Source organism: Mobula hypostoma, chromosome 12, assembly GCF_963921235.1.
Source record: "Mobula hypostoma chromosome 12, sMobHyp1.1, whole genome shotgun sequence".
NCBI lineage: Eukaryota > Metazoa > Chordata > Chondrichthyes > Myliobatiformes > Myliobatidae > Mobula > Mobula hypostoma.
In genome coordinates, this window is record NC_086108.1 from 3,256,449 (window position 1) to 3,280,032 (window position 23,584).

Genomic DNA, 23,584 nt, shown 5'->3' on the forward strand with positions numbered 1-23,584 from the left:
ATGGGGTTTTTTCCCCAATTTTTCTTGCTTAGTAGGGTTTTTGTTATCACCACAATTTTTTCAATCTTTAAAATAATGTTTTTTTTCTTGAGGCATTGTAAGTGTTGCCTACTTCGATGTACTCATGGTAATTTTGGATAATAATAATAAAAAGATTTGAAAAGGAAGAAAAGAAAGAAAGATAAGTATATAAAGGCCAAATATTTGGAGGACACACCACAATCAACAGCGCACTGATGGTGTCTCCTCGTACGGTGATAAAGCGTTTGCAAGTAAATTGTCAAGACTGGAGAACATGTGAACCCAATCATCAATCACCTCAGCTACAATTTTTCCAAATAATATTTATTTTATTTTCTATTCAGAGATGCAGCCACCCAATTACAGCCATATGGCCATTTAACCTGCTAACCAGTACATCTTTGGACTGTGGGAGGAAACCAGAGCACCCGGAGGAAACCCACGCGGTCACGGGGAGACCATACAAACTCCTCACAGGCAGGGAACCCGGGTCACTGGTGTAATAGCGTAACGCTGACTGATACGCTACCATACTGCCCCTGCACCATATTGCTAAAATATGTCAAGTACGCTCTCTTCTCCCCTCCCTCCCACTGGACAGAAGATACAGAAGCCTGGAAGCTTGTAGGACAGCTGAAGGACAGCTGTACGATGACTGAATGGAACTCCTGTACAATAAGATGGACTCCTGACCTGACAATTTAACGCATAGTAAACTTACACCTTATTGTCTGACTGTACTTTCTATAACTGCGACACCTTAATCTGCATTCTTTATTGCTTTCTAGTTCCTTAAGGTCGTTGTAGCTGGGGATGGTAATGGGGACAGACTCCCACTACCTGTTAAATGCTCCTAATGGTGTGCAACTCGGATAGCCTCTGACAACCAAGGCCAGCTCCTGGCCTTCACATGTGGCTTAGCTACTAAGTCTGGCGGAACCGTCTCTACCGACAGGAGGAGGGGCAAAGGTGGGTTACTGGCTCCTTCAAACCAGTCACTTTGGGCAGATGGAGCTCATCATCGAGGAGAAGGAAAACTCTGCTGCCTTGTGGTTATACCCACTCATGGGGAAGGCTTCAGGAGTGAACCCTGGGTGAAAAATCTGGAGCTGGAGTCCCTAAGGCAGTCCTGTGCTGAGTTCAGCATTGACTGGCAACTCCTGCGATGCTGCTGGTGCCAAGCTGTTCCTTTGGATTCATCAGCTGCGTGGAGAGGGGGCGCCTCCTACACGGGCAACAGCTCGCTCTCCATATCGTACTGCGCTGGCTTGTGTACCTAGACAGCTGGGACACAACGTCCATGGCCAACCCAGACCAATGGAGGCCTACTATTGCTTTCTATGATCTCTCCCTGATATCTACTGACCTTCTCACTGAGACACTCCTTAAACCTTCCACACAGCATAGAAATATATCCCAGAATGTAATCAAAGGGGTCATTTGGAGAACCAGCAGAGATCTGATGGACCAAAGGGTCTTGGCGATAAGAAAATGTGGAAAAGAATCAGGTGCCAAAGGTTTGAGATAATTGGTAGTAGGATGAGAGGGGAGAGGGGGCTGTCAGTCGTAACCCAGAGGGTGGTGAGAGACTGGGACTCTCGGCCTGAAGGAGAGTTGGAGGTAGGAAACCTCTCCATACTTAGAGTACTGGACGTGGATTGGGGAGCCATGATCTATAGGACTATGGGCCCTGGTTTGGAAGGTGGGATTAGGCTAGCTGACTTTTACTTTCTTCCAGTGAGAACACAAATAAGACCATAAGACAAAGGAACAGAATTAGGCCAGTCGGCCCATCGAGTCTGCTCCACCATTCCACCCCTCTCAGCCCTATTCTGTGGCCTTCTTCCCATCGGGAGAAGATGGCGGCGTGACGACAGCGTGCGCGGCCTCTCCGGTGATGAATATCTTTTATCTGTCAAGTGGGGGACCGTGCACAATCCTTATTTGATGGAGACAGACATGAGTGCATAGCAGAACATCTGGAAAACTTCTGAAATGTCTGCTTTGCTACCGCTGCTACTGTGTAGTAACTGGAATCTCTGGAGCTGAAGGCCTCGAAATCCTCGGCTTTGTGTGTTTCAGCCGCCGGGAGAGGTCAAAGGCACTCAGCAGAGGATGGCGCTTGGGAGGCTGTATCAGAGCGGCTGGTCGGAAGCTCGGAGTTTTCGGACGGATGGACTCAGGGTCGGCTGTGGTCGGCTGCTTCCAAGGTATCGGCAAGTTGACGGTGCCTGGAGGTTTATGGCAGGGAGTTTCTCCCTTTTGCCGCCTGCTATCAGGGACTCGGGAGTCGATCGACTCGGGGACTTTGAGATTATTTTTTTTTACTGTGCCTATGGGCTGTTCTTCATCAAATTATGGTATTGCTTTGCACTGCTGTAACTATATGTTATAATTATGTGGTTCTGTCAGTGTTAGTCTTTGGTCTGTCTTGTTTTCTGTGATATCACTCCGGAGAAACATTGTATCATTTCTTAATGACAATAAAAGAGGACTGAGTGTTCTCATAATCTAATAACCTTTGAAGCCCTTCCTAACAAAGAACCCATCCTATATATTAATATTATGAATTTATATTTATTGTGTTCATTTTGATTAATGTGTTTTTTATGGTGCATTAGATCCAGCCTAACAATCATTTCATTCTTCTTTACACTTGAGTATTGAGGAATGACGATAAACAATCTTGAATCCAGAATCTATCGACCTCCACTTACCAATCAAGAACCTATCAGCCTCCGCCTTAAATGCACACGGTGATTTGGCCTTCACAGCCCTCTCCAGCAACAAATGCCACAGATTCACCATCCTCTGACTAAAGAAATTCTTCCCCATCTCTGTTCTAAAGGGACATGCTTGTATTCTGAGGCTGTGCCCTCTGGTCCCAGTCTCTCCCGCTACTGGAAATATCACCCACCATCCAGGCCACATATGCAGGAAAGGGTTCCGTCATTACGAGGGTTCCCACCCATCCTGCTCATGGACTGTTTGTCCCACTCCATCAGGGAGGAGGCTACATAGCATCAATGCCGGTAGCTCAAAAACAGTGACTTTCCCCAAGCAGTAAGGCTGATCGACACCTCCACCACTATTTCATTATGTACAGCCTAGTGTCACCTTATGGACACGCAATCCATCTATGTATAGGAGCTTTCTAATGTATTTATATTTATTGTGTACTTGATTATTATTTAGTTCTTTATCTTTGTGTTTTTGTGCTGAATCGGATCCAGAGTGACAATAATTTTGTTCTTACACTTGTGTACAGGAAATGACATTAAACGATCTTGAATCTATTGGAAACATTCTGTTTATGTTCACAGTCAACATCCACGAGCCGGGGATTTTGTGAATGAGTCGAGATGCTCTCTCTCACTTACCCCTGGGGGCTGCCTTCTGAGAATTTCGCTGACCTGCTCCGGCTCGACTCCAAGCTGCAGCCAGACTTGGTGGGACAACGAAAGCTTGTCAAAGAGGGTGAGCTTGTCTCGGGACAGCAACTTGCTCTGATCTTCTTCCTCCTCCTCCCAGGAACTCTGATATCCTCCATTGCACAGTTGCTTCCGGGGGCTGTGGGGACTGAAATAACATTAGATTATGGTATGTTGGTCTGTGACCTCTACTGCCATGATGAGGACAGTCTCGCATTGGAGGAGCACTGCCTTATGTTTTGCCTGGGTAGCATCCAACCTGGTCACATGAACGTCGATTTCTCTAACTTCTGATCATTTTCCCCCTCTTCTTCTTCTCTTTCTTCATTTCCCATTCTGGCACCCCCTTACTCTTTCTCTTCTCCTCATTTACCCTTCGCATCCCGCTAGTCCCCCTTCTCCTTCCCTTTCTCTCATGGTCCACTCTCTTCTCCTATCAGATTCCTTCTTCTTCAGCTCTTTACCTTTTCCACCAATCACCTCCCAGCTTCTCACTTCATCACCCCTCCCCCACCCACCCACCTTCCCCCTGAACTGATTTCACCTATCACCTTCTAACTAGTACTCCCCCCCACCTTCTTAATCTGGCGTCTGCCCCCTTCTTTTCCAGTCCTGATGATGGATCTCAGCCTGAAACATCGACTGTTTATTCCTCTCCACTGAAGCTGCCTAACTTGCTGAGTTTCTACCGCAGTTCATGAGTGTTACTCTGATTTCCAGTATCTGCTGAATCTCTCATATTGGTGATCCGATTACAACAAGTTACCAGGGTGCAGGCCAGGCTTCCCATCCTCTAGGTGAAAGAACTGAAGGCATGGTGGTCTGGTTTGCAGACCATACCAAGATAGGCGGAGGGACTGGAGTGTCACGGAGACAGGGAGTCTGCAGAATGTCTTGGACATATTAGGAGCATGGGAAAACGTGGCAGATGGAATATGGTGCTGGGTGATGCCATATTTGTAGAAAGAATAATGGTGTAGACTATTTTCTAAGCAGGGAGGGAATTCAGAAATCAGAGGTACAATGGGAGTTGCAGGACGTTTCGGTAGTGAGGAAGGCAAATGCAATATTAGCATTCGTTTTGAGAGGACTAGAAAAAGCAAGGACATACTGCTGAAGCTTTACAAGGTGGCGGTGAGACCATATTGGGAATTTTGTGAGCATTTTGGGACCCATATTTCAGTGATGGAGGTGTGTCTGTACCAAAGGAGTTGTAAGGCGCTCCTTCCCTCCGCTAGCCTGCAGGTCACCCTTGGGCAGGGTGTAGCACCTGCTTAGCCCCCCGATCAGGGTCACGTGAAGCTAAGGGAGCAGGCGGTGGATGGTCGCACGAGCAGCTGATGCGTGTCACAAGTCCTGGTTATACTGATTCCAGGCAGACAATCTCCGAAGAGTCTCTGGTCCTCACCCTCAACAGTTTCTCCTCCACTCCTCCCACTTCCTTCAAACCCAAGGTGTAGCCATGGTCGCTTGCACTGGTCCCAGTAATGCCTGCCTTTTCATCGGCTACTTGGCCAGACCGTGTTCCAAGCCACTCTGCAACTCCACACTGACAACTGCATTGGTGCTGCTTCACGCACCCGTGTGAGCTCATCACCTTCATCAACTTTGCCTCCAACTTCCACCCTGCCCCCAGATACACTTGGACCATTTCTGACACCTCTCTCCCTTTCCTCAATCTCTCTGACATGCTGTTACTGCACCGTATTGCTGAAATGCATCGAGCATTCTCTCTTCTCACCCTTCCACTGGGCAGAAGATTCAGAAGCCTCAAAGCATGTACCACCCAGCTGAAGGACAGTTTCTTTCTCGCTGTTATAAGGCTACTGAATGGACCTCCTGTACGAAAAGATGGACTCTTGACCTCACAATTTACCTCGTTATAACCTTGCACCTTATTGTCTGACTGCACTTTCTCTGTAACTGCAACACCTTATTCTGCATTCTTTATTGCTTTCTAGTTCCTTGAGTTTGTTACGTATGATGTGGGTGATCGTGGTCTTTTCATGACCATGATTGCTCTTGGCAAATTTTTCTACAGAAGTGGTTTGCCATTGCCTTCTTCTGGGCAGTGTCTTTACAAGACGGGTGACCCCAGCCACTGTCAATACTCTTCAGAGATGGTCTGCCTGGTGTCAGTGGTCACATAACCAGGACTTGTGATCTGCACCAGCTGCTCATACCATCCCATGGCTTCAGGTGACCCTGATCGGGGGGTGGGGGAGGTGATTGCAGCTGAGCAGTTGTCACACCTTGCTCAAGGGTGACCTGCAGGCTAGCGGAGGGAAGGAGCACATCATACCTCCTTAGGTAGAGACACATCTCCACCCCTCCAAGCACAAAATATTTGCTTCATTTCTAACATCGCTTGTGTTGCCAGAGTAGCGTCACAGTTAGCATGACCAATTACAACTCAGTATGTCAGAGTTCAGAGTTCAATCCCACTGTAAGCAACTTTGTACATCCTTCCTGTGACCGTGTGGGTTTCCTCTGGGTGCTCTGGTTTCGTCCCACAGTACAAAGGCGTACCAGTTGGTAGGTTAGTGGGTCATTATAAGTTGACCTGTGATTAGACTAGGGTTAACCTGATGGGTTGCTAGGTGACAGGGTGCAGTAGGCCAGAAGAGTCTGTAAATCAGAAGCTCCCAACCTTTTTTATGCCATGGACCAATACCATTAAGCAAGGGGACCATGGACCCAAGGTTGGGTATACTGCCCCCAGCTCTAAATAAATAGATAATTCACAGCAAAACCTCATTGAATGTGAGGTGCATTTGGATGTTTTGCAGTGGATATAGAAGGTGCTATAGAAATTCAGGATCCCCCGTGCATTCCCCCTTCAATGGAGTCCAATGGGCTGGACTAATGGCCTCCTTGGCATGGTTCAGGAGGTGTGTCACGGCTGAAATGAACGTTGAACAGGATGGATGCACTGAACAGTCTATTTCAAGCAACACACACAAATTGAAGACGAACTCAGCGGGCCAGGCAGCGTCTAAAACAGTATAATTGATGTTTCGGGTCAAGACCCTTCATCAGGACTATTTCAGTCTTTATGCCGGGCTCCCATCGGACATGAGGTACAGAGGGCTGAAATTCCACACCACTGGGTTCAGGAGCAGTTCCCTCCCTTCAATCATTCGGTTCTTGAACTGACCTGTGCAACTCTGGTTAGGCCACATGTGGAGTATTGCAAACAGCTGTGGTCACCCCACTATAGAAAGGATGTTCAGGCTTTGGAGAGGGTGCAGGAGAGGTGAAGCACCTTCAATAGTTCCAAAAGACTGAAGTAGGGTAAATACTGAAAGGCTTTTATTTGCAGTAAGACGTGACCTCCATGCTGAGTGTCTGCCCCTGGACTGAGGGGGAGGAGCAGGGCGAAATCGCCTTTATTCAGGGAGCTGTGGGAGGAGCCACAGGGGCAGTCAGCAGAGGGGCATGTCCAGACAGGTAACCCAGTTACACATATATATATGGTTTATCACAAGAGGTTTACCAGGATGCTACCTGGTTTAGAGGGCATGTGCTATCATGAGAGGCTGGACAAACTTGGGCTGGTATGTTGCCTCTCGGGTACCAGGGTCCAGGATATCTCAGACCGAGTGTTACGTGGAGGGGTGAACAGGCCAAAGCTGTGCTCCATGTAGGTACCAATGACGTGGGTAGGATGGGTGATGAGCTTCTACACAGGGAGTTCAGGGAGTTAGGTGCTGAGTTAAAGGGCAGGACCTCCAGGATTGTGATCTCAAGATTGTTACCTGTGCCACGTGCTAGTGAGGCCAGAAGCAGGAAGATTGTACAGTTTAATATGTGGCTAAGCAGTTGGCGTAGCAGGGAGGGCAGAAGATTTTCACATCACTGGACTCTCTTCCAGGGAAGGTGGGACCTGTACAGACAGGACAGTTTGCACCTGAGCTGGAGGGGGACTAATACCCTAGCAGGAAGGCTTGTTAATGCTGCACAGTGGGGTTTAAACTAGAGTTGCTGGGGTATGGGAACAGTTAGAGAGGAGGCTGTGGAGGCAGATGTTGGTAAGACCTCAAACAAAGTTAGGAATGAAAAGGTTGAGCATGGTGTGACTAGTGTCCTGAGCTGCGTATATTTCACTGCAAGACGTAGCATCGGAAAGACGGATGGTGGTGTTAAGGATGAGGTCGCTGGTTTACAAACGGAGGCAATGCATAGTGAGGAGGGGCTGTTGACAGGGCAAAATTGCAGTCACCTGGATGAATTGCAACATAAAAGGTGGACAAAATCGAAAAGGGTGAATACAGGACTGATTGTGTTGTATCTGAATGTGCACAGTATACGGAATAAGGTTGATGAACTTGCAGCACAGTTGCAGATTGGCAGGTATGATGTTGTAGGCATCACTGAATCATGGCTGAAAGATTATAACTGGGAGCCTAATATGTAAAGATACACATTGTATCAAAAACAGGCAGGAAGGCAGAGCGGGTGGCGTTGCTCTGTTGGTAAAAAATGAAATCAAATCAATAGAAAGAGGTGACATAGGGTTGGAAGGTGTTGGATCATTGTGGATAGAGCTAAGGAACAGTGAGGGTGAAAAGACCCTGATGAGAGGTGTATACAATGCCCCCCCCCCAGACAGCAGTAAGGATGTGGCCTACAAATTACAATGGAAAATAGAACATGCATGATAAAAGGGCAATGTTACAGTAGTTATGGGGGATTTCAATATACAGGTAGACTGGGAAAATCAGGTTGGCGCTGGATTCCAGGAGGGGAAGTTTCTGGAGTGTCTACCAGGTGGCTTTTTAGGGCAGCTCATGGTCGAGCCCATGAGGGAATCAGCTAATCTGGATTGAGTGTTATGCAATGAACCAGGATTGATTAGAGAGTTTAAGGTACAAGAACCCTTAGGGGAAAGTGATCATAATATGATCAAATTTACGGTGAAATTTGATAAGGGGAAGCTAAAGTCATATGTATTAGTATTAAATTGGAGTAAGTGGGATTACAGAGGCATGAGAGTGGAGCTGGCCAGAAATAATTTGTGAAAAACGCTGGCAGGGATGACAGCTGAACAGCAAAGGCTGGAATTTCTGGAAGCAAGTTGGAAGGGACAGGATATATACATCCCAAAGAGGAAGAAGTATTCTAAAGGAAAGATGACACAATGGTGGCTAACAAGAGAAATCAAAGCCAACATAAAAGCCAAAGTTAGGGCATATAATAAAGGAAGTATTAATGGGACGTTAGAGGATTGGGAAGCTTTTCAAAAGCAACAGAAGGCAACTGAAAAAGTCATTAAGAAGGTAAAGATGGAATATGAAAGTAAGCTAGCCAATAATATTAAAGAGGATACCAAAAGATTCTACAGACACATGAAATGTAAAAGAGAGGCACGAGTGGATATTGACGGCTGGAAAATGATGCTGGAGAGGTAGTAATGGGGGATAAGGAAATGGTGGATGAACTGAATAAGTATTTTGCATCAGTCTTCACTGTGGAAGACACTAGCAGTATGGTGGAAATTCCAGATGTCGGTGGTTGTGAAGTTACCATAATTAGAGAGAAGCATCTTGGGAAACTGAAAATGTCTGAAAGTAGATCAGTCACCTGGACCAGATGGGGTACTCCCCAGAGTTCAGAGAGAGGTGGCTGAAGAAATCGTGGAGGCATTAGTAATGCTCTTTCAAGAATCACTAGATTCTGAAAGACTGGAAATTTGCAAATATCGCTCAACTCTTCAAGAAGGCAGAGAGTCAGAAGAAAGGAAACTATAGGCCAGTCAGTCTGATCTCAGTGGTTGGGAAGATGTTGGAGTCGATTATTAAGGATTTGATCTCAGGGTACTTGGAAGCACACGATAAAATCGGCCATAGTCAGCATGGTTTCCTCAAGGGAAGATCTTGCCTGACAAATTTGTTCGAACTCTTTGAAGAAATAACAAGCAGGATAGACAATGGAGAATATCTGTTGTGTATTTGGATTTTCAGAAGGCCTTTGACCAGGTGCTACACATGAGGCTGCTTAACGAACTAGGAGCCCATGGTATTACAGTGAAGATTCTAGCCTGGATAAAGCAGTGGCTGATTGGCAGAAGGCAAAGACTGGGAATAAAGGGAGCCTTTTTTGGTCGGCTGCCAGTGATGAGTGGTATTTCGATTCTTTCTACGTTATGCATCAATGATGGAATTGATGGCTTTGTTGCAAAGTTTGCAGATGATTACTTTGAGTGCCAGGCTTTAGACGTTTCAGAAAGGACAGGGAGGGAGGCAAACGAGGTGGGGGTGTGGCATTGCTGATCAGAGATAGTGTCACGGCTGCAGAAAAGGAGGAAGTCATGGAAGGGTTGTCTACGGAGTCTCTGTGGGTGGAAGTTAGGAACAAGAAGGGGTCAATAACTCTACTGGGTGTTTTTTATAGACCACTCAATAGTACCAGGGATATCGAGAAGCAGATAGGGAGACAGATTCTGGAAAGGTTTAATAATAAGAGGGTTGTTGTGGTGGGAGATATTAATTTCCCAAATATTGATTAGTATCTCCCTAGAGTGAGGGGTTTAGATGGGGTGCAGTTTGTTAGGTGAATTCAGGAATGTAGATAAGCCTAAAAGAGGAGAGGCTGTACTTGATCTGGTATTGGGAAGTGAACCTGGTCAGGTGTCAGGTCTCTCAGTGGGAGAGCATTTTGGAGATAGTGATCACAATTCTATCTCCTTTACCAGAGCATTGGAGAGGTATGAGAACAAACAAGTTAGGAAAGCATTTAATTGGAGTAAGGGGAAATATGAAGCTATCAGGCAGGAACTTGGAAGCATAAGTTGGAAACAGATGTTCTCAGGGAAATGTACGGCAGAAATGTGGCAAATGTTAAGGGGATATTTGCGAGGCGACCTGCATTGGTACGTTCCAATGAGACAAGGAAAGGAAGGAACCATGGTGTACAATTGCTGTTGAAAATCTAGTCAAAAATCTAGTTTTGGTCTAAAACATCAACTATTTATTCCCCTGCATAGATGTTGCCTGACTTGCTGAGTTCCTCTTGCATTTAGTGTGTACTGCTGAAGATGTCCAGTGTCTGCGATATCTTGATTTTCTTGTGAGGCTATGTGCCAGGGATACTGCTGCAAGTAAGTTTTTATTGTACCTGCACACACATGAACTTGTGCATTTGAAAATAAACTTGACTTGGCTTCATTTATCAAAAAGCAACCAAAGCAAACTCTGGATTAAGAGATTTGAAATGTAAATTTGGCAAACAAACAGTGTTATATACGTTCTTGGTCTGAGCAATTTGCTTATCGCTTGTGGGTTCAGTGAGCTGCATCGCAGTGGGGAAGGAGGCGTGAAGCAGTAACAAAAGACAGAAATGATGAATTCTGAGCAGTTAAATACGCTTGGTTACATGCAGCCTACAGTTATTTCCTGTTATCATAAATTTAGATAAACTTGCAAGAAGATATTCTAAACATTCCCATTAACCTTAAACTGCTATTTTCACAATGAAATACAGCTGCTGAATAACAAGAAAGTCTTGCATTTGTACAACATCCCAGGACATTACAGAGACTTGCATCTGTACAAGAGGCCAGGACATCACTTTATTTCAGTGTGTGTGCTACAGGAAAGCATGGGAAGCAATTTACATAGTAAGCTCCCACCAACACAAGGTGATGGCCATGACCTTCTTGGTCAAGAGGTATGTATTAGTCTAGAGCAGGGGTTCCTAACCTAGGGTCCGCGACCCCTTGCTTAATGATTTTGGTCCTCGGCATAAAGCAGGTTGGGAACCCCTGCTGTAGGGTTCGCTGAGAATTTCATTCCTCTTTCCTCGATGTTATGCAATCATTCAGTCTTTACACTGGTTGGCCAAACATTTGAATTCCCATTCCTATTTCCAGTCTGACGTGTCTCTGCGGGTGAAAGTTATGAACAGGAAGGGGTCAATAACTTTACTGCAACACACATAAAAGCTGCTGGTGAACGCAGCAGGCCAGGCAGCATATCTAGGAAGAGGTACAGTCGACGTTTCGGGCCGAGACCCTTCATGAGTCCTGGCCTGCTGCATTCACCGGCAACTTTTATGTGTGTTGCTTGAAATTCCAGCAGCTGCAGATTTCCTCATGTTTGCAATAACTCTACTGGGTGTTTTTTATAGACCACCCAATAATAACAGGGACATCAAGGAGCAGATAGGGAGACAGATTCTGGAAAGGAGTAATAATAACAGGGTTGTTGTGGTGGGAGATTTTAATTTCCCAAATATTGATTGGCATCTCCCTAGAGTGAGGGGTTTAGATGGGCTGGAGTTTGTTAGGTGCGTACAGGAAGGTTCCTTGACACAATATGTAGATAAGCCTATAAGAGGAGGGGCTGTACTTGGATCTGGTATTGGGAAATGAACCTGGTCAGGTGTCAGGTCTCTCAGTGGGAAAGCATTTTGGAGATAGTGATCACGATTCTATCTTCTTTACCATAGCATTGCAGAGGGATAGGAACTGACAAGTTAGGGAAACGTTTAATTGGAGTAAGGGGAAATATGAGGCTATCAGGCGGGAACTTGGAAGCATAAATTGGAAACAGATGTTCTCAGGGAAACGTGAGGAAGAAATGTGGCAAATGTTCAGGGGATAGTTGTGTGGTGTTTTGCATAGGTACGTTCCAATGAGACAGGGAAAGGATGGTAAGGTACAGGAACTGTGGTGTATAAAGGCTGGTGTAAACCTAGTCAAGAAGGAAAGAAGAGCTTACGAGAGGTTCAAAAAACTAGGTAATGAAAGAGATCTAGAAGGTTATAAGGCTAGCAGGAAGGAGCTTAAGAATGAAATTAGGAGAGCCAAAAGGGGCCATGAGAAGGCCTTGGCGGACAGGATTAAGGAAAACCCCAAGGCATTCTACAAGTATGTGAAGAGCAAGAGGATAAGACGTGAGAGAATAGGACCAATCAAGTGTGACAGTGGAAAAGTGTGTATGGAACCAGAGGAGATAGCAGAGGTACTTAATGAATACTTTGCTTCAGTATTCACTATGGAAAAGGATCTTGGTGATTGTAGGGATGACTTGCAGTGGACTGAAAAGTTTGAGCACGTAGATATTAAAAAAGAGAATGTGCTGGTGCTTTTGGAAAGCATCAAGTTCGATAAATCACCGGGACCGGACTAGATGTACCTCAGGCTACTGTGGGAAGCGAGAAGGAGATTGCTGAGCCTCTGGCAATGATCTTTGCATCATCAATGAGGATGGGAGAGGTTCTGGAGGATTTGAGGGTTATGGATGTTGTTCCCTTATTCAAGAAAGGGAGTAGGAATAGCCCAGGAAATTATAGACCAGTGAGTCTTACTTCAGTGGTTGGTAAGTTGATGGAGAAGATCCTGAGAGGCAGGATTTATGAACATTTGGAGAGGCATAATATGATTAGAAATAGTCAGCATGATTTTGTCAAAGTCAGGTTGTGCCTTACTAGCCTGATTGAATTTTTTGAGGATGTGATTAAACACACTGATGAAGAAAGAGCAGTAGATGTAGTGTATATAGATTTCAGCAAGGCATTTGATAAGGTACCCAATGCAAGGCTTATTGAGAAAGTAAGGAGGCATGGGATCCAAGGGGACATTGCTCTGTGGATCCAGAACTGGCTTGCCCACACAAGGCAAAGAGTGGCTGTATACGGGTCATATTCTGCATGGAGGTCAGTGACCAGTGGAGTGTCTCAGGGATCTGTTCTGGGACCCCTACTCCGTGAATTTTATAAATGACCTGGATGAGGAAGTGAAGGAATGGGTTAATAAGTTTTCTGATGACACAAAGCTTGGGAGTGTTGTAGATAGTGTGGAGGGTTGTCAGAGATTACAGCAGGACATTGATAGGATGCAAAACTGGGCTGTGAAGTGGCAGATGGATTTCAACCCACGTAAGTGTGAGGTGGTTCATTTTGGTAGGTCAAATATGATGGCAGAATGTAGTATTAATGGTAAGACTCTTGGCAGTGTGGAGGATCAGCGGGATCTTGGGGTCCGAGTCCATAGGACACTCAAAGCTGCTACGCAGGTTGACTCCAGTTAAGAAGGCATACGGTGCATTGGCCTTCATCAATTGTGGAATTGAGTTTAACAGCCGAGAGTAATGTTGCAGATATATAGAACCCTGGTCAGATCCCACTTGGAGTACTGTGCTGGGTTCTGGTCACCTCACTACAGGAAGGATGTGGAAACCATAGAAAGGCTACAGAGAAGATTTACAAGGATGTTGCCTGGATTGGGGAGTGTGCCTTATGAGAATAAGTTGAGTGAACTTGGCCTTTTCTCCTTGGAGCAACGGAGGATGAGAGGTGACCTGACAGAGATGTATAAGATGATGAGAGACATTGATCATGTGGATAGTCAGAGGCTTTTTCCCAGGGCTGAAATGGCTAGCATGAGAGGGCATAGTTTTAAGGTGCTTGGAAGTATGTACAGAGGAGATGTCAGGGGTAAGTTTTTTACGCAGAGAGTGGTGAGTGTGTGGAATGGGCTGCCAGTGGCAGTGGTGGTGGAGGCGGATACGATAGGGTCTTTTAAGAGGCTCCTGGATGGGTACATGGAGCTTAGAAAAATAGAGGGCTATGGGTAAGCCTAGGTCGTTCTAAGGTAGGGACATGTTCAGCACAGCTTTGTGGGCCGAAGGGCCTGTATTGTGCTGTAGGTTTTCTATGTTCTATGTTTCTATGTGTTGGTCCATGATCTCCTCTTGTGCCATAATGAGGCCACCATCGGGGAGGAGGAACACCTTAAAGTCCGTTTGGGTAGCCCCCAACCTGATAGCATGAATATTTCTACCTTCTGGTAAAAATATTTCCCTCTTCTTCCATTCCTCACTCTAGCCTCTTACCTCTTCTCACCTGTCTATCACCTCCTCCTGGGTCCCCTCCTCCGTCCCTTTCTCCTATGGTCCACTCTCCTGTCAGATTCCTTCTTCTCCAGCTCTTTACCCTTCCCACTCATCTGGTTTCTCCCACTACCTTCCAGCTATCCTCCTTCCCCTCCTCTCCAGCTTTTTATTTTAGCACTTTCCCCTTCCTTTCAAGTGCTGAAGAAAGATCTCAGCTCAAGTTGTTGACTGTTTATTCCTTTCCATAGATGCTGCCTGACCTGCTGAGTTCCACCCACACATGTGTGTTGCTTTGGATTTCGAGCTTCTGCAGAATATCTCTCCTGGTTGTTAAAGACTGCACCTCTGGCAGTGTTGGGGTTCCCTCAGTACGAGTCTGGAGTTTTGTCCTGGGTCTCTGGAATGGGGCTAGAACTTATTGTGACAATTTCACTTTCTTCACACCCACCCCTTCCCTCAACTGTCCAATCCCCCAAACTTTCCCTATCTCCTGATCTCCACTGACTCCCTGTCAGAAGTCACCAAGTTTCCAGCCGACTCTTTGGGACCTCAATGAGCCACCAACGTCCAGCACCCGATCACCCACCCCAACTCCCTTGGTTCCCAGAGTCTGGTGGCGTGGTTTCCCTGCTCTGTGTGAAAGTGAATACGCAGCAGTGAATGTGGCGGCACCTGACACCTTGAGCCTTGTTGCTGCTGAGGTTTCAGAGCAAACACGTTGTCACATGGTCAAAACTTAGATGCCTGAAATTAAAATCTAAGCAAGATTGGGTCAGCGTGGACTGGATAGGCCGAAGAGTCTGTTTCTCTCCAGAGCAGGAGATATGTGACTTTAGGCCACCAATATGGTTGACTCTTAAAGGGCCTCTCCTCTTTCCCCAGTGTTACACAATCTATTAGACCCATTCACCAGGGCGGATGAGTATGACCGTTGTTCTCATCAACAGATGTCCTCAATTTAATGTCCCATCATAAAAGCAACAGCTCCTTAAGCTTTTGGCACATTGGCCTTCATAAATCAATGTATTGAGTACAGGAGATGGGATGTTATGTTGAAGTTGTATAAGACATTGGTGAGACCTAATTTGGAGTATTGTGTGCAGTTTTGGTCACCTACCTATAGGAAAGATGTAAGGTTGAAAGAGTGCAGAGAAAAGTTACAAGGATGTTGCCAGGTCTGGAGGACCCGAGTTACAAGGAAAGATCGAATCGATTAGGACTGTATTCTTTAGGAAGTAGAAGGCTGAGAGGAGATTTGATAGAGGTATACAAAATTACGAGGGGTATAGACAGGGTAAATGCAAGCAGGCTTTTTCCACTGAGGTTGGGTGGGACTGCAACCAGAGGTTATGGGTTAAGGGTGAAAGGTGAAAAGTTTAAGAGGAACATGAGGGGGAACTTCTTCACTGAGCAGGTCGTCAGAGTGTGGAACAAGCTGCCAGCACATGTGGCGCATGCAAGCTCGATTTCAACATTGAAGAGAAGTTTGGATAGGTACATGGATGGTAGGGGTATGGAGGGCAGATAGATGGGAGTAGGCAGTTTAAATGGTTTCGGTGTAGACTAGATGGACAGAAAGGCCTGTTTCTTTGCTCTGTGACTATGGCAGGGCAGGGCGGGGCAGGGCTCCCTCAACACAGCACCGAGGTGGGGCCAGAACATTCTCAATCTCAAACACCACCCCACCCCTCTTCACACTTCCCACCCCTATCTCGCCCTCACCTCATGGAAGCCCCTGGCAAACGTGAGAGGGTAGGGACCATCTTTCCACTGGTAACCCAGCCACCTCTAAGTTCCAGAGAAATTCCTTTCCCTGGTGTATGGGGAAGTGTGGACCGCGGATTCATGCCCAGGCTAAGGTCAGACATTGGCAGAGAAGGGGTATGAAATACTCTGCTGGGCAAAATGGCCCTTTCTTGTGCCATAAATTTTACATAGTTCCAAGGACTGAGTGAGAAGTTTTGAGAGTTACCTCATCTGTTCCTTGGAGTTTTTGGGTTTCGGGCTCGATGTCCTCAGCATTTTCCTGGTCAGGTTAGTCTTCTATTCACGTGGTTGCCTTCCTTTCCAACCCATGTTGTGTCCAAGTTCTTCCTGTGTCTCTGCACACAAGCCCAACCACCACCAGTCTGGGGGCTCTCGAAGCAAGGCGAGGCAGGCAACCAGCCACAGGCAAACTTGTCCCACCGTACACAGTTGATAATCCAAGGGTTAGCAAGAAGGAAGAGACGATGGAAGATCAGAGCACAAACGGAGAACCAGCAAGTCCCGAGACAGACGGCTGTTGCAAAGCTAACGATTTCCGGGTCGCTTGATTTCTGCTCCTAATCCACTGGAGCCCGGGTCTAGTTGTGAGATTAAGCGTGTTGATGGGTTATAACAGTTCAGAAGTAAACCACAGCCCTTCTGTGGTTACCTCAGTTCGTGTTTTACAGAAGCCCTTTCCCTCAGCCAATACGAGCAGAGACAGCCCAGCTCAGTGACCCAATTTAAAATTGGTTTCACTCTAACTTTCAGACAAGTTGCCTGAGACATAGAGATTCGTCCTCGAGAGGGTGAGGGGGAGAGAGAACCCCTTATCTCACTCGTTTCACAATTACAGATGTGTGACTTTTTTTCAGACAGTCCATTTCCTTCCAATCCCTCCCTCCCTCACTCTCCCCCATCTCCTCTCCTCTTTCTCACTCCCTTGTCATCCAATATCCCTCTCTCTCTCTCTCTCTCCCGCTCCCCTCTAACCCCCTCTCCCCTCCCTTCAATCCTTCTCTCCCTCTATAATCCCTTTCTCTCACTTCTCTCTCCAATCCCTCTTTCCCTTTGCTGTTCCACCTCCAATCTCCCTCTTTCTCACTCACTCTAATTCCCCCTCCCACTCTCTCCACACATCTCTCTCCTTCTCCCAATACCTTTGTCTCATCGTCCTTCTGTTTCACTCCAATCTCCCCCTCTTTCTCTCTCCCTTCCCCTTCAATTTCCCTCTCTGCCTCTCCTTCAAAATTCCCCCTCCCTATCTGTCTTTTTCTTCTCTCTCTCTCTCCCTCAAATCCCCCTCTTTCCTTCTCCCTCAAATCTCTTGCTTTCTTCCTCTCCCTCCATTCCGTTTCTCTCTCCCTCTCCCTCCATTCCCCTCTCTCTCCCCTCTCCCTTCCTCTCCTTCCCTCTCTCTCCCACCCCTCCCCCCCTTTCTCTTCCCTCTCCCTTCTCCCTCTCTCCTCTCCTGTCCTCCTCCCTCCCCACCCTCCCTCATTGTCTCTGTTCGGGTGTTTCGTCAGAATGGAACTACAGAGTAGGCAGTCAGTTCGCAGGTCATCCTCCAAAACAGAAAGTATGAAGCCACTCAGGGCTGTGGGAAACTATAACACACTTACTCACAGATGGCTCGCAATGGGAAAAATTTGTAATAGAACTTCTTAGTCAAGCACAGTGACCCAAACAGCAAAGGAGTTGGAAAGTGCAAGATGGTGAGTCCTGTGACAAACACACTCAGTGCACTGGACTGATTTCACAGGCAGATTTCAGGGAGGTTTAGGGCTGACTGTAACTTCGAACTATGGTTTCTCCTAAAGTTAGTGGATTTAGCCCAGTCCATCACGGGTAAAGCTCCCCACCATTGACCACATCTACATGAAATGTTGTTGCAGGAAAGCAGCATCCATCATCAGAGATCTCCACCACCCAGGTCATGCTCTCTTTTCGCTGTGGCTTCAGGAAAAAGCTACAGGAGCCTCAGGACTCACATCACCAAGTCCAGGAACAGTTACTACCCCTCAATCATCAAGCTCTTGAACCAAAGGGGATAACTTCACTTGCCCCATCATTGAAACGTTCCCACAGCCAATGGACTCACTTTCAAGGACTCTTCCTCTCATGTTCTTGATGTTTATTGTTTATTTATTTATTATTATTATCTCTCTCTTTTTGTATTTGCGCAGTTCATTGTCTTTTGCATACTGGTTGAGCACCCCGGCTGGTGTGGTCTTTCATTGATTCGATTATGCATATTATTATTTTATAGACTTATTGAGAACACCCACAAGAAAATGAAGCTCAGGGTTGTATATGGTGACATATATGTACTTTGATAATAAATGTACTTTAATACTTTGAGAATTATACGGCATGTTTGGGATTTTAGAGACAGAGATTAGCTTTATTTGTCACATGTACATGGAAAGGTTGGTGGCGGGGTGGAGCTACGTCTCTACCAAAGGAGGTGTGAGGTGCTCTTTCTCTCCACTGGCCTGCAGGTCACCCTTGGGCGAGGTGTAGCACCTGCTTAGCCCCTCTCCCTGATCAGGGGCAGGTGAAGCCATGGGGGAAGGTATGAGCAGCTGGTGCATATCACAAGTTCTAGTTACGTAACCGCTGACGCCGGGCAGACAATCTCTGAAGAGTATTGATCATGGCTGGGGTCACCCGTCTTGTAAAGACACTGCCCAGAAGAAGGCAATGGCAAACCACTTCTGTAGAAAAATTTGCCAAGAACAATCCTGGAAAGACCACGATTGCCCACGTCATATGACACGGCACATAATGATAATGTCTTACGACGCAGTGCATAATGAATAAACAAGCGTCAAAACGTCCTTGGACGTCAACGACCAACGCAATCCAAGGACGTGTTGGGAGCAGGCCACACGTGTCACTATGCTTCTGGTGGCAACCTTGTATGTGTTCTACTTACTAATCCCAATCCGTCCGTGTTTGGAACCTGGAGCATCCAGCAGGAAACCACACGGTCACAGGGAGAACATACCAACAAAACAGCAGGGGGAATGGAACCCCGGTCAAGGGTGGTGTCCAGTGTTTTGTTAACCGCTACACTACCCTGTCACCCACACCTCATCTGATGTTCTCCCATTGACGAGTCACAAGCTCCCTCTCCACAATGATCTTGTAAATGCTCTGCTGTATCTCATCGCCATAGTAACACTCCAGAAGAGCTTGAAATGATTTAGGGACGGGGATGGTTTAGAGGTCAGGCCAGAGTCCAAGCCATGGAGAGAATTAAGGGTGATTAAAGGCAGGTAGGTGGAGATGAGTCCATGGTCAGATCAGCCATGATCATATTGAATGGTGGAGCAGGCTCGACGGGCCAGATGGTCGACTCCTGATCCTATTTCTTATGTTCTCATGTTTGGAAGCCAGTGACGCAGACATAGGACGTACGTAGTCAGATGTTGGGCTAGCAGACCAGCGCAGACAAGAGTCAGCAAGTTGGCGGCAGGTCCTGGGGTTGTTGTTCCGTGCGGACAGGAGGACAGTGGGCTGATGACCCCCTAGTTGCGCAAGTCAGCGAGACTGGACCGCAAGGTTTGGTGTCTGGGTCTGGTGTCCTGTCGTTGGCCGGTCCAGGGCCCAAGGGTTTGGTGACTGGTGAGTCCTGAGGTTGATACCGAAGGTCGGTCAGAAGATTGACTGGAAGTCCGGAGTCGAGGCTGTGAATATCCGTGAGTCCACTGGGGAAGTAAAAAGCCCAAGGTCTGCGAGTCCGAGGCGACTGCGAGCTGGAGTCTGAAGACAGCCTGTCCTGTCCTGGGTTTGGAGGACTGTGCATGTAGGTGGGAGAGAGGAACGAGGCTTGTTTCACCGGCCACCAACTTAGTTCTACTTCCCAATTCCATTCCAACATATCAGTCCAAGGCCTCCACTACTGTCGCAATGAGGCCACACTCAGGCTGGAGGGGTAGCACCGTATATTCCATCTGGGTAGCCTCCAACCTGATGGCATGAACATCGATTTCTCAAACATTGGGTAATTGATCCCCCCCTGCGCCATTCCCATTCCCAATTCCCTCTCTCACCTTTCAAGGACACTACTGAACAGACGTGGAGAGGATCTTTCTAACAGCGGAAGAGTCGAGGACCAGAGGGCACAGCCTCAGAATAAAGAATGTGATGAAGAGGAATTTCATTAGCCAGAGGCTGGTGAATCGGTGGAATTCATTGTCACAGACGGCTATGGAGGCCAAGCCATCGGATATATTGAAAGCAGAAGTTGATTAGTCAGGTGCCAAAGGTTATGGGAAAAAGGTAGGAGAATGGGATGGAGAGGGGAAGTAAATCAGTCATGATGGAATTGCAGAGCAGACTTGATGGGCAGAACGGCCTAATTCTGCTCCTCTGTCTTATGGTCTAATGAACCTGGGTCTCTGATGCTGGGAGGCAAGGCCACTGCACTGCCTTTTTTACCAGCCCTGTCAACTCAGGGGTAATTAAGGAGAGACGGTCTTTGTTGGCAATGCCTGTAATGTCCACATTCTAACAACAGACAAATCTTTAAAAAAGACCTTATTGCCCTGCAAAGCTGTTTCTCCTGTCTGAAGTGTTTTTCTTGGATTGACTTTCATCAGGAATGTTCCACTAATAGCTGTCAAGTTCTTCCCCCCTCTCCCAGCAGACCCCCTTAATATTAATACAGTGTTAATGATCTGTGATCAAATGCATCAGAATTGTCCTCCACCAACCAGAATTGCCCTCGTTCGATGAGCGTGTTAATTGGGTACGTGTTAATTAAGAAGCTTGTATGTAGTTCAGGATTCAGGAGAGGTGGAGACAGGAGCAACCTCTTAGCCTGGTCTTTCCAGCCTTGCTCCTTTGTGCGTATTTTGGTTTCGCTGCTAGGAGACATTTCCCGTCGAGATGCCCAGAGGATTTCTGGTCAGAAGGAAGAAGAGGGTTATGCCACGCAATGCGAGAGGGAGACAGGTCATGGGTTACCCTGACGATGGTCCCGACCCATGGACCTGGACTGGGGTTCACGGGAAGGGACTGAGGGAACGATCCAGCACAGTGAGGTTGTGGAACCAAAGTACTTTCTCCAGTGGGTTGTCAGCGTCAGATGATGCGGTTCACACCGTGACCAGATCACTGGCCAGGGAGACTGTCACATCTTCAACCCTTCAGTCAAGAAAAACATCAAGTCTTCCTGAGGCACCAGGACAGAGCAGTGTGGACTCATTGGTGGGAGAACTATGTGGCCTTGCAGGTCAGGTCAACACAACAAACCCCGTGGAGCAGAGTGCCAGACACAGGGCAGGACACACCAGTGACATGAAGAGCCTGAGCTGTGATGTTCTAGGGGCATACGTTTGCCGGTTGTGTGGTGATGAATACACAGACTGCTTTGCTCTGGCTCGACACAAATGCTCTGGGATAGTCCGGGTAGAATATCGGTGCTTGGAGTGTAGCAAGGTCTTTGGCTGCCTGGCCAACCTGGCCTCTCACCGCCGGTGGCACAAGCCTTCCCAGAATACCACCAGCCGCGGCAGGAAGAGGGCAGCACGGCGCCCAACTCTCAGGGGTTCATATGGTTGCCCAGGAAGCAAGGAGAGATCAGCTAATCCACTGAATCCGAACATACCTTCACCTCAGGTGGAGGGTGCGTTGCAGATCCACCGAGACAATGGCACCAAGTCAGTAAGGATGGAGACGTCTGCATGTGTGACTCCGCTGTACTGGACAGACAATAACCTTCAACCCGGCCTCTTTCAGGGTCCCGTATATCCGCTGGATGGTCAGTGTGTGCTAGGCCATTCTTCCAGACCCAAGGCCTCACCGTGTCCATCCCAGGCTGCCGAGGTCTTTAAGGATGGCATCCATAGTGTCGAGGTCTCCCAGCGCACGGTGGAGGCCATTCCTTGCAGGTGCCCCCTGGGAAGTGTCTTTACTACACCTGAAGCAAGAAGGCAGATGAGCGAACTAAAGATCGTGGAGAACAGTCAGGAGGTATCGCAGCTACAGGGGAGAAGAGGCTACTAACCATACCAGCTACTCGCTCAGGACCATCACCCCTCATCTCCATTCGTCTGACCATGATGTGGATGTATGCCTTTACCTTGCTGTCACTGAGTGTACGTCCGTGGTCTTCTGCTGCTGTAGTCTATCCACTTCAAGGTTTGATGTGTTGTGTGTTCAGAGGTGCGCTTGTGCACACCACTGTTGTAACGTGTGGTTGTTTAAGTAACTGTCGCCTTCCTGTCAGCTTGAACCAGTCTGGCTGTTTACTTCTGATCTCTCTCATTAACAAGGCGTTTTCACCCTCTCTAGATATTTTGTGTTTTTTGCACCATTCTCTGTAAACCCTAGAGGCTGCTGTGCATGAGAATCCCAGGAGATCAACTGTTTCTGAGATACTCAAACCACCCTGTCTGGTACCAACAATCGTTCCACGGCCGAAGTCACGTAGATCACATTTCTTCTCTGTTATGATATTTGGTTGAACAGCCACTGAACTCCCAAGTCCCTTTGCACCTCTGATTTTTGAACTTTCTCCCCATTTAGAAAATGGTCCAAGTTTTTAGTCCTTCTACTGAGGTGCATGGCCATGCACTTCCCCACACGATATTCCATCTGCCACTTCTTTGCCCATTATTCTGATCTGTGTAAGTCCTTCTGCAGATACCCTGCTTCCTCAACGCTACCTGCCTGTCTGCCTATCTTTGTGTTGTCCACAAACTTGGTCACAAAGCTGTCAATCCCATCATCCAAATCATTGACATATAAAGTAAAACGAAGGGGTCCCAATATTAACCCCTGAGGAACACCACTAGTCACTGGCAGCCAAGCAGAATAGGCCCCCTTTATTCCCACTCACTTCCTCCTGCCAGTCAGCCAATCCGCTATCCATATTTTTACCTTTTCTGTAATACCATGCACTCTCATCTTCTTCAGCAGCCTCGTTTGCGGCACCTTGACAAAGGCCTTCTGAAAACCCCAATAAACGACAAAACACTGACTCCGCTTTGTCTGTCCTGCTTGTTATTTCACTGATGTATGCTGTGAAGTTTGTTGTTTTGTGGCACTGAGGTATGAAAAAAAATGCAAAACGTGCATTAAAAAGTAATGATGCAAAATACAGATGTGCAATGAAACCATATCGTTGTATACTTGAGGAGGAGGAGTTGTAGTCTCATAGCCACAGGGAGGAAGGATCTCCCGTGACGTTCAGTGCTGAACCTCAGAGGAATTAGCCTGTTACTAAAGGTGCTCCTCTGTTTGTCCAGCACGTCATGGAGGGGGTGAGAGGGATTGTCCATAAAGCTCCGTAGTTTCTGCAGGATCCTCCTCTCCGACACAACCACCAGGGAATCCAGTTCCACCCCCAGAACAGAACCAGCCTTCCCGACGAGCTTATCCATGTTCTTGGCGTCAGCTGCTCTCACCCTGCTGCCCCAGCGGACTGGAATGCTGGCCACCACTGAGTCGTAGAACATCTGCAGCAGAGTACGGCCGATGCTGAATGACCGGAGCCTCCTCAGGAAGCACAGTCACCTCTGTCCCTTCTTGTAAGGAGCC

General features: G+C 47.2%; 1 protein-coding gene across 1 annotated transcript in view; it reads right to left on the reverse strand.

Moving 5' to 3' along the window:
* LOC134355106 (ras and Rab interactor 3-like) overlaps positions 1-16,622 on the reverse strand; it is a 110,937-nt gene extending 94,315 nt beyond the window's left edge. The window contains exons 1-2 of the mRNA XM_063064849.1: positions 16,260-16,622; positions 3,402-3,600 (exon numbers count right to left, since the gene is read on the reverse strand). Of these exons, the coding sequence (XP_062920919.1) occupies positions 3,402-3,600; positions 16,260-16,309 (249 nt within the window). The 5' untranslated portion in view covers positions 16,310-16,622. The remainder of the gene's footprint in view (positions 1-3,401; positions 3,601-16,259) is intronic.
* Positions 16,623-23,584: the final 6,962 nt, after the last annotated feature.